Source organism: Pecten maximus, chromosome 11 (genome assembly GCF_902652985.1).
Source record: "Pecten maximus chromosome 11, xPecMax1.1, whole genome shotgun sequence".
In the NCBI taxonomy this organism is placed as follows: Eukaryota; Metazoa; Mollusca; class Bivalvia; order Pectinida; family Pectinidae; genus Pecten; species Pecten maximus.
In genome coordinates this window covers 9,263,343-9,276,133 of record NC_047025.1, presented here as the reverse complement: position 1 = coordinate 9,276,133, position 12,791 = coordinate 9,263,343, and the positions used below count along the sequence as shown (strand labels likewise).

Genomic DNA, 12,791 nt, shown 5'->3' with positions numbered 1-12,791 from the left:
ATTTGGGTTAGCTTCCGAGAATTGCATGTTCAGTTAAAATTTAAAAAAATGAATGAACGCCGTGACCAATTCATTATGAAATACACTATAACGTCACAAATATATAATTTGGCCAGTTGCTATTCTAAAGGCATTTTTGATCTGAAGGACTGTCATATGTATGCAACTGAATATATAAACACTATTAAATTGAGCTGTGAAACAATGAAAAAGTATTTGATGATAAGTAACCTTTTAGAAGTTTATCAAGCTAATTATATGTAATAACATGACACAAACAGGATATATTTGTTAAGATAATATCAAACTAATATAACGTATAAAATCCGAAGATAACGGTAATTTCGAATCAGATACACATTTAATGCGACGATGCAATTGGAACCCCTCGTCATTATCTTTGAAACTATAGACACGCCGACGATTGTAGAGAAGGCGAGGTATTACGACGGAAAAACAAGACGAGCGCTGTTTAGGATAAGTACAGAAAGACTCCGAATGTTAATTACGTAAATAGATACACCGACACAATGAGTACACATGTTTATCGATAATACACACGACACCATTTTAGAGTAAGATAGAATTGCAAGCAATCATTTCCTTTCATATACGGATAAGTTATCAAACAATTTGAATTTTGATGAACAATTCGATTTCTCATCCGAATTGTCCTCATGCATTACATAACATGTCTGTATCATGTTTCAGAATGTCGATACTTCAATCTATGAGATTACTGACATGCACAATATAAAACATCATTCATACCGTAGGTCTAATAACTGTGTATACAAATATACATTTATCATGAGGACAGTTTGCATCAACGTAACTTTATTGTTCTCCTATTACAAACAACAAGAAATATCTTTAAAAAAGATAAACGGCATAGTTTTAATGCCCGTGGTTATAATAAATGTAAAAATGATGGTGAAATAAATTCACGAACTAAAGCGTTTTAGCACGAATAACAAAATTATATCAGTTTGAATCATTTTTGGTGATAATAAGACTGCATTTGAATCAGGAATATGATTTTATTAATGTGTCATTTAAAAAGATAACCTACTTATACAGCTTGCATCCAATCTTATCTTTGTTTCGTTTTTAACTGCATTTTGCATTTACCGCTACATTGACCAATCACATACTTCATCTTGACCAGTTACGCCACCTGTCGCCTCATATCCGGGTCCAAAAGAACACAATAGAACCACAACATAATCATCTTCGCAGATGCAAACATATAACACACAAATCGCCCTACTTGGGTATGTCGAGCTATTACATATGCGAGTCAATCATGGTATGTCTGGCTGTGTACACACACGTGTGCCAAAGCAGTTATCGTAATTTATGCATATTTACGTATCGATAAAATATCACTTGTATTATTTCATCAAGCTGAAATATATTGTGCTTACCGGTTTATGATAACACAGTAGCTATTTATTTAATATATTTCAATCAACTGCTGCCTAGCAGGATAATTACGTCCCGCAGCTACGCAGTATTAATGCCTTAAATTATATTCATAGAATGGCCCGGATACCGACGGCCTAGTGTAAAATTTAATGCCACATTCACTGCCAGTGCAATGTTTGCCTAGTAAAAAGCAACGTACTTTTTTTTTTTTACTTTTTTTTTTTTTATTTCCTTGTATCTAAATGATTGTAATCATTCGATGCAAGACCCAATCCCAGTAACATGACATATATATACGTACATGCCTGCAGCAAGACGCTGTATGTTGAAAAAGATGTCTAAAATTGCCCTTTCCCTTCCACCATGATACTGATTTGTCAAAGAGCTAAGGGGCCTCTCAGACCGAAATGAATATCAGTTGCATGATCACCGCACGCTCTTGTATAGGAGAGTAATAAATATACCCCCTTCCTACCTCCACCTCTTGCATAATCGGGATTTGGTGATAAGACGGGGTTGTCCTTAGTGGATTCCACTACAAAAGACCAAAATTTATCTGCTGACGTCATAGCAACACTTGGGATATCTAACTTTTACCTTTCATAATTTCTGTCTATCTATGTTAACTTTTCTGTTTTTGTCCCCTCCAACGCCTGACCTAAAATTAACCGGCCCGTTGAGAGGTCAACACTATTTCTGACCTTTGTTGTTCCGAGCATGTTTATAATCCAAAACAAATATCTTAACCGCCTTCTACCGTCTGCTCTCAACTAATAACATCGAACGTCTTAACTTTGGGCATCAAGACACCTCCAATATTGTACCAACAATGTCATTACCTTAATAGCCGAGAGTTGCCATGATGAAAAGCTGTGTGTAGCATGAACACGGGGTTCAGATTGTCGATAGGCCCTCACGCGCAGCTATAAATAATACCTAAGCTAGCCCGTACAGGTAATATGACTGAGAATCGTATTGATTATTGGAAGAAAATCTGTTCCGCGAGAGGCATGGTCAGTTCTTTGATCACCAAACATCTCACCTGTATGTTACCTGAGAAGACTAGCCGCACGCAGCTTTATTTTTTTTTTATCGATGACACATTTAACGAAGGATGATCATGACGTCATCGTTGGATTAATATCTGAGTAAGGTGAAGCTGACCTCGCGTGTCCTTTGCTGACAACAGACATTTGATAACTAGTGAATAATCACAGGTCGTTTTAACTTAACATTGGCTCAGATCGAATTTCTTTAACAGAAACGTCTAACTTTTTTTACTTTATATTGATGTAAATATTAAGTAAATTTCATTTCTTGTGTTCAACACGACAATGATAAATGTTGCAATTTAGTATCTGAAACGCCACTAATAATCCTGTCAACGCCACTTAACAACAATATGTTCGAAAAGTTGATTTATATTTTTGGTGAATTTCTTTAAAACAATTTTTAACCTCGGAACATTGAGACCAAAAGGGAATGGTGACCATGTGAGATAAAACGTTGTGCAAGTACCGGTAAAAGTTAAATTGTGTACCACAGGTAAACAGGTATAATGGTGTACTACAGGTATAATGGTGTACTACAGGTATAATGGTGTACTACAGGTAAAATGGTGTACTACAGGTATAATGGTGTACTACAGGTAAAATGGTGTACTACAGGTATAATGGTGTACTACAGGTATAATGGTATACTACAGGTAAAATGGTGTACTACAGGTATAATGGTGTACTACAGGTATAATGGTGTACTACAGGTAAACAGGTATAATGGTGTACTACAGGTAAAATGGTGTACTACAGGTATAATGGTGTACTACAGGTAAAATGGTGTACTACAGGTATAATGGTGTACTACAGGTATAATGGTATACTACAGGTAAAATGGTGTACTACAGGTATAATGGTGTACTACAGGTATAATGGTGTACTACAGGTAAACAGGTATAATGGTGTACTACAGGTATAATGGTATACTACAGGTATAATGGTGTACTACAGGTATAATGGTGACTACAGGTAAACAGGTATAATGGTGTATTACAGGTAAACAGGTATAATGATATACTACAGGTAAACAGGTATAATGCAAACTATTTATTTGTGTGGAGACCCTTTTAAAATACGAATGTTTGCATGTTTTTTTAAAGGTTGAAAGGTCAAGGTCACACAGACCTGGGTGGTTCAGTGTTTTTGGAGCTCCATCAACAAGTGCTGTTTTCGACAATATTAGTGATTTTTATCTTGTAATTTTTGGCAAGCTACATGATGGAAGAACGATTGTAGCAGCAGTATCTTCGTTTTTGGGAAATTCTCTTTGGAATTGTGTTTTTTGGACTGAAGTAATTCTAACAATGATCTGACACCCGGCTGGTGAGCACTGTTAGGTATAATGGTGTACTACAGGTATAATGGTGTACTACAGGTAAACAGGTATAATGGTGTACTACAGGTAAACAGGTATAATGGTGTACTACAGGTAAACAGGTATAATGGTGTACTACAGGTAAACAGGTATAATGGTGTACTACAGGTATAATTGTGTACTACAGGTAAAATGTTGTACTACAGGTATAATGGTGTACAACAGGTATAATGGTGTACTATAGGTAAACAGGTATAATGGTGTACTACGGGTATAATGGTGTACTACAGGTAAACAGGTATAATGGTGTACTACAGGTATAATGGTGTACTACAGGTATAATGGTGTACTACAGATAAACAGGTATAATGGTGTACTACAGGTAAACAGGTTTAATGATGTACTACAGGTAAACAGGTATAATGGTGTACTACAGGTATAATGATGTACTACAGGTAAACAGGTATAATGGTGTACTACAGGTATAATGATGTACTACACGTAAACAGGTATAATGGTGTATTACAGGTAAACAGGTATAATGGTGTACTACAGGTAAACAGGTAAAATGGTGTACTACAGGTATAATGGTGTACTACAGGTATAATGGTGTACTACAGGTAAAATGGTGTACTACAGGTATAATGGTGTACAACAGGTATAATGGTGTACTATAGGTAAACAGGTATAATGGTGTACTACGGGTATAATGGTGTACTACAGGTAAACAGGTATAATGGTGTACAACAGGTATAATGGTGTACTACAGGTATAATGGTGTACTACAGGTAAACAGGTTTAATGATGTACTACAGGTAAACAGGTATAATGGTGTACTACAGGTATAATGATGTACTACAGGTAAACAGGTATAATGGTGTACTACAGGTATAATGATGTACTACACGTAAACAGGTATAATGGTGTATTACAGGTAAACAGGTATAATGGTGTACTACAGGTAAACAGGTATAATGGTGTACTACAGGTAAACAGGTATAATGGTGTAATACAGGTGTAATGATGTACTACAGGTAAACAGGTATAATGGTGTACTACAGGTTTAATGGTGTATTACAGGTAAATAGGTATAATGGTGTTCTACAGGTATAATGGTGTATTACAGGTAAACAGGTATAATGGTGTACTACAGGTATAATGGTGCACTACAGGTAAACAGGTACAATGATGTACTACAGGTAAACAGGTATAATGGTGTACTACAGGTATAATGGTGTATTACAGGTAAATAGGTATAATGATGTACTACAGGTATAATGGTGTATTACAGGTAAACAGGTATAATGGTGTACTACATGTATAATGGTGTACTACAGGTAAACATGTATAATGGTGTACTACAGGTATAATGGTGTATTACAGGTAAACAGGTATAATGGTGTACTACATGTATAATGGTGTACTACAGGTAAACAGGTATAATGGTGTACTACAGGTAAACAGGTATAATGGTGTACTACAGGTAAACATGTATAATGGTGTACTACATGTATAATGGTGTACTACGGGTATAATGGTGTACAACAGGTATAATGTTGTACTACAGGTTTAATGGTGTATTACAGGTAAACAGGTATAATGGTGTACTACGGGTATAATGGTGTATTACAGGTAAACATGTATAATGGTGTACTACAGGTATAATGGTGTACTACAGGTAAACAGGTATAATGGTGTACTACAGGTATAATGATGTACTACAGGTAAACAAGTATAATGGTGTATTACAGGTAAACAGGTATAATGGTGTACTACAGGTATAATGATGTACTACAGGTAAACAGGTATAATGGTGTACTACAGGTATAATGGTGTACTACAGGTAAACAGGTATAATGGTGTATTACAGGTAAACAGGTATAATGGTGTACTACAGGTAAACAGGTATAATGGTGTACTACAGGTAAACAGGTATAATGGTGTACTACAGGTATAATGGTGTACTACAGGTAAACAGGTATAATGATATACTACAGGTAAACAGGTATAATGGTGTACTACATGTAAACCGGTATAATGGTGTATTACAGGTAAACAGGTATAATGGTGTACTACAGGTAAACAGGTATAATGGTGTACTACAGGTATAATGGTGTACTACAGGTAAACAGGTATAATGGTGTACTACAGGTATAATGGTGTACTACAGGTTTAATGGTGTACTACAGGTGAACAGGTATAATGGTGTATTATAGGTAAACAGGTATAATGGTGTACAACAGGTATAATGGTGTACTACAGGTAAACAGGTATAATGGTGTAAAACAGGTGAACATGTATAATGGTGTACTAAAGGTATATAGGTGTACTACATGTAAACAGGTATAATGGTGTACTACAGGTATAATGGTGTACTACAGGTAAACAGGTATAATGGTGTACTACAGGTAAAATGGTGTACTACAGGTAAACAGGTATAATGGTGTACTACAGGTATAATGGTGTACTACAGGTAAACAGGTATAATGGTGTACTACAGGTATAATGGTGTACTACAGGTAAACAGGTATAATGGTGTACTACAGGTATAATGGTGTACTACAGGTATAATGATGTACTACAGGTAAACAGGTATAATGGTGTATTACAGGTAAACAGGTATAATGTTGTACTACAGGTTTAATGGTGTACTACAGGTAAACAGGTATAATGGTGTATTACAGGTAAACAGGTATAATGGTGTACTACAGGTATAATGGTGTACTACAGGTATAATGGTGTACTACAGGTAAACAGGTATAATGGTGTACTACATGTAAGCAGGTATAATGGGGTACTACAGGTATAATGGGGTACTACAGATAAACAGGTATAATGGTGTACTACAGGTAAACAGGTATAATGGTGTACTACAGGTATAATGGTGTACTACAGGTATAATGGTGTATTACAGGTAAACAGGTATAATGGTGTACTACAGGTAAACAGGTATAATGGTGTACTACAGGTATAATGGTGTACTACAGGTATAATGGTGTACTACAGGTATAATGGTGTACTACGGGTATAATGGTGTACTACGGGTATAATGGTGTACTACGGGTATAATGGTGTACTACAGGTATAATGGTGTACTACAGGTATAATGGTGTACTACAGGTATAATGGTGTACTACGGGTATAATGGTGTACTACAGGTAAACAGGTATAATGGTGTACTACGAATACAGGTAAACAGGTGCAAAAACAGAGGGCTTCACAGAGCTGGAAGTATTGGATAAACAGAGAATATATTTAAACTTCACGCGCTCGCGCTCGCACACATTACACTAGGGATAACTTTTGTCGTGAAGCATATGAAGTGGATGTTTATCTAACGTTGGAGCTTCATACATTGTATTGCAAAGCGCTGTAATATCTGGCCGTTGCGTTGTGGTCATGAAGGAATAATGGTTTTGGTGTTTCACTTTGATGTCACCTAGTCTACGGCAGACTTTTCTCTTACCCTGGACAGGGATATCCGCAGTTTTACCGGGGTGAGATGTTTAGATTTTCTTATCTCACCCTAGGGAAAAGACAAGCTAAACGTGCTCTTTGAACGTGCTCTTGTTCTCGATAGGGTGACGTCACTTTGACCTGACCCGGAACGTTCGAATGTTAAATATCAATATTATTCACAAAAGAAATTAAAATAAGTGTATTAATTATCAGAGTTTACTGAGTGTTTGGTGTTCTTTTTGAAAAGCTAATCGGAACTTTATTTTGTGTGAAATCATCACAACTGTCATTCGCTGTCCACGTGTTATTGTTTACATACGTTTGGATTTGGTTCACACTTCGATTGAAAACAGGGTGTGAGTGTGGATGTATATGGGATGGATGAGTGGGTGAGTGGGTGTGTGTGGGTGTGTGTGTAGTGTGTGTGTGTGTGTGTGTGGGGGGGGGGGGGGGGGGGGTGGGGGGTGGGGGGTGAGTGTGGATGTATATTGGGGTGGATGAGTGAGTGAGTGGGTGTTAACTTCTAGTTTGGGTGTTTGGTCGTTGGTTATCAGATACAATTTGATAATGTAATAACTTTTATGATATGATACCATACAGCTTTAACATAAAAGCGTATAATAGTTCTGCTTTAAGATTTGAACGAGAAATATCCTGAAAGTCTAAATTTACATTTAAATGTAACCGCCTTGTTTTTTCTTACATGTTTTTTTTCCACATGCAAAGAAGAGCAATCATTCATAGTAGCACCATTTGAGACATCTTTTTTCAGTTGTATTACCCTTTGACGCCAGTGGGATTGCTAGCGAAGAGATGACGCATTTGGATTAATATCGATCAATGTGGTAAGACACGCAATCCTTACCCGGGGTAGGTCCATCCACGGGTTCCGACAGACCGTCATCGCGAACATTCTAATTACACTAAACAATGCAAGCAGTGCTACTAATCAATTCAGTTAAGCTATAGACTTTCCGTATGTTTAACATTTAGCTGTGTCTTAATATAGCAATAATTAAAATCAGTTAAGTATCCAATGTAACCATGGAAACTAAACGTCTTACAGCAATGTTCATTTCCTATTACCTATAAATTGTAGAACGTTCCGCCGCGTTTGGGATTTTCAAGCTGAACTCGCTTTGGAAGTTTTTGAAATCATATACGGTCATGTCTCTTTGGGCAATGCAATAGCATTGTATTTTGCTATGTAAGGTGGGGCTAGTGTTCCTCCCCTTCTAGAGTTTGTCCTTTCTACCTTTACTGAGTTTCCTATTTCGCCTTCTAGGTAAGATCTTTTTACACCTTTAACGTCACTGACGAGTCCCAGAAGGACGTCACAGCTGTGTGATGCAGTCTAATTCACTTTTGGCTTTACTGTGCCAAACACTCAATTTGTATAGAAATGTTCTAATATCCTGTATGTCCTTTATACAATCCTTTGAAAATAAGATACATAGAGAGGGATATACAATATTAAATTAATGCTGTTTCATCACTGTTAAAGCGGATATCAGTACATACTATGGTTTGTCAAGGGGTTGTATGAATTACCAAAGGTGACAAAACTTACCTCCGCCGTTTTTCTGCGTCAGGTAGGGAAACCTCCAAACATTTCCGAGTCCAACTGCATAACCAATTAGTGACAAAATAAATTCCGCCCGACTGTCCCACGTTTCCCGCTCCTCCCCCGTGTGGCGGGAAATTTTCTTGTCAAGATCTATCCTCAACAGGTTGGCGGTGGAGGCTCCTGGTCCAATACTCATTGTACTTCCATAAGAGGTAGCGGGGCTGGGCAATGCCAGCGATTCCCTTCCATCACGGACCTCACCCTCCTGGGTTGTTCCGTTCTCATCCCCCGCGACCCCTCCGGGCGGGGCCAACAAATTATCTAGCTCAATCTTTTCACGATTTGCTCTCGTATCACTCGCCATGTTCCCGGTGAAAGGCAGTAAGCAGCTAGAGTTTCCGTGGGAATGAAAACGTTAAGAATCCACGGTAGTATCGGATTGGTCGGTTATCGATCTGTAGTGCCACTCTTTGGCCGATTCTCCCGCTCACCGACAGAGGGCGCTATCACTTCTAGATTTTAACGTAATTGATGATGATAATGAACGTATAGTGTGTATTGCAGACAAGATCTGGACGTTGATATTACACAGTGACGTATTTGGGAAAAATGGGCAAAAATGAATCAATGGATATGTTTTGTCCGTATGACTTTGAGTATACGCACGAGTTAGCTGCAACTACTAGACGGTTGTGTGGTGGACGAAAGCTTACTTTGTAGTGGTTCGATATTTTATAATGTAATTCAACCTAACGTGGGGAACGTTTATTATATTCATTTAATGTTTTATAACGCCAAAGACGAGTATAGAATTTAACGGTATACGGCAATTGTTTGATGATGGGTTGCCGATAATAGTATCCCTTATGACTTTTAGCGTGAAATCAAGAAAACAAATCGACTACATGATGGGCTTAGTGCTTTGTTTTGTGTGTGAGAGGGTGCGAGAGAATATGTGGGTGTGTGAATCTGTTTTTTTCGTATTTAGTTTTTGTTTTTGCGTTTTCGTTTTCGTTTTGTTGTTGTTGTTGTTGTTGTTGTTGTTGTTGTTGTTGTTGTTTATATTACTAAAAACGTATCGTAAACATCATTAATGTTTCACGCTTTGATTCATATCTGTAAAGAATTATACACATTATCACACCTGATAAAATGAGGGTCGATAGTTTCCATTGATCTAAAAAAAAACTCCACTTTTCCCAGTCATGCGTAAACTTTTGTTTTCGGTCAAAGCAAATTGAAAAAACAACAACTCAGTTTTGGTTTTTGTTTTTTAAAAACGTAAACGTCATCAGATGTAAAATGAATTAATTAATGTTAACCTCGTTAGCATACAATACCTCATTTGATGAATGTTTTTTTTTGTTAGTTAAAACTATACAGGTATATACAAATATTTAAATAAGTGAAGTTAAGTCCTTGCGAAGGATAATTGTAAGAAAAATAATACAAAAACCAAGATTTACCGCCTTGCTGCCTCCATAAGCGTCTTCAGGCGGACCCAATATAAATATATGTTTTACATGTACGACTAGTTGAAACTCCATTAGATTATACCAGGTAGTTAAGGCATCGACGTGGATTAATGGTCCAATTAAAATACGGCGTGTGTACATCTTAATTCTCAATGAATATTTTAGTATTTAAATATACGGCGTCGTTTGTAAGGTACAATGTATATTCAAATTCATTTTATTCTCTTTTCACATATTGACATGATGTATAGAGAAAAACATATTTACAATATAATATATACAATTCAAGTAGTGTTCGTATTTGATACATGGCACTGTTTCACAACAAAATATTTTCATTCTTAATTATCAAGGAGGACAAATCATGTTATTAATCATCTGATAAAAATACACATTTTCATTAGTTTTTTAACATTAGTTATATTCATAAGTTTGTTAAATTTTATAATATTTGGTCTTAACCAATAGTATTTGTCTACATGTATATATAAAATTCTGTGAGCAGATAACGCTGTACATTTAAGTAAATAATGAAATTCATCACCAATTTGTTGACCATTACAATGTGGACATTTTCTTTCCTTATACTCAATCTGGTGCCATCTGCCAGTTTCAACAATAAATTTATGACTAGTAGTACGAAATGTACAAAAAATTACTCTATCTTTATCAGGTAAAATATCTAAATAATTTCCAAAATTGCAGTTATCCTTAAAAATTCTTTAACATATAGCCTTTGATGAATTGTGTATAAGACGCCTGTCCACGTACACACGCGGAAAAAAACGTAGATCTGTGCCGCCACCTTCCGGTCATGGTAGAGGACATGATATACAGTACCTTATAACTGTAAATGTCATTATCCAACTGGTCGATACATAATCCAATTACATGATCGATTAGTCCTCTAACGAAACGCCACATTCCGGATACTGGGTTCCGTTTTCGCGCCAGATATTGCACAGCGTCTGGTAGGTGTGCGTCTATTTTCGACCGTGGACCATATTTGGGTTTCTGAATGGCTGGAGCCTTTTACCCCGTGAAGTATTTATTGTTTTGTTTGAATTGTGTCTATGTGAAAGACTTAACTTCTGTACACCTCAGTATCTTTAACAGTCTACGTAAAGATTGTGTTGGGAACGTCCTATTTGCAAAATTAATGAATTAATTAATAATAAAAACACTTTTACTAATGATAATAACTATTTGTACAATAAGTATTGACTTAATACTATTTTTATTACGTTTGCGTTTACCAAGATTAGGATGGGTACTCGTCTAATTTTCCTCCTAATATATTGCCTGTTTTTGTTGATATAATTATTCATTTTGCGGTGGGGAGTTTTGCATTCATTTTTAACGCCAAATGAACTAAATCATTTCAATTAAACAGTGTGTAAATTTTGTAAAAAAAAAAAATCCCATTCAAATTCATGTAAACATCCCTATTCAAATAAATGTAAACATTTTCATAAAAACACAATAAAGCATTTTCACAAAAATCAATGCAACAATTGACAAGCTACATTAAACAATCAATAAATCCCATCGCATATCATGCAAAAAATATAAATGCATTTTAAAGGTTAAAAAGTAGTCATATCCTGAAGGAGACGTTCTTTAAGGACCGACTTGAATTCCGGCTAAATGCTTTATAAGTAATTTCGTACTACATTACTCTTAGTAAAGGGCCTCTATATTGTATGACATTCTCCGCTCAATATATTGTTCAACAAAGAACACTCTTAATTGTTACAGAGGGACCCTCTGGACATCACAGGAGATGATTTGCTTGAAGTGCAATCAATATCGGAGAAACAAAGTCTGCCATAAAATGTTGTTCTTAGAATACACGTGCACACCGGGGAACTCGCGCTTGAAATGTGGCGTGACATTACGTCATAAACAACATATCCCGGGCCGTTCAAACTTCTGTATAAATACTCAACCCACGTATTCCTATTGCAGTTTCCACACTGTACTTTCTATTAATATGGCGCGCTTTTGTGATAGGTAAAATAAATGATTTACGGGAAATTGATTTTTTCCTCATCAATGCATACATGTTCTCTAAAAACGTCACAGTGACGTCATCACGCTATATAGGTTTGTATACAATAAACTGTTGTATTAAATAAGGAGAGATTCAATTAGCTCTACCGAAAATAAATATTCGTTTAGAATGTACAAAAGGACGTTATTCTGTTAACTGTTTCCGTGAAATCAGCAAAAGGCAAACAAAATAAAATGCTAGAAAAAGTCAATGTATCTATATTTGGAAAATAACATTGTATCCACATAACGTATTACGTTAGACCAAAACAACGTGTGTATATTAGTCAAATAACGTGTGTATGTCAGACAAATAACGTGTGTATGTTAGACAAATAACGTGTGTATGTAAGACAAATAACGTGTGTATGTTAGACAAATAACGTGTGTATGTTAGACAAGTAACGTGTGTATGTTAGACAAATAACGAGTGTATGTAA

General features: G+C 36.1%; 1 protein-coding gene across 1 annotated transcript in view; it reads right to left on the bottom strand.

Moving 5' to 3' along the window:
- Positions 1-9,252, bottom strand: part of LOC117337929 (sodium-dependent neutral amino acid transporter B(0)AT3-like) — a 69,535-nt gene extending 60,283 nt beyond the window's left edge. Inside the window, exon 1 of the mRNA XM_033899077.1 lies at positions 8,828-9,252. Within this exon, the coding sequence (XP_033754968.1) occupies positions 8,828-9,188 (361 nt within the window). The 5' untranslated portion in view covers positions 9,189-9,252. The remainder of the gene's footprint in view (positions 1-8,827) is intronic.
- Positions 9,253-12,791: the final 3,539 nt, after the last annotated feature.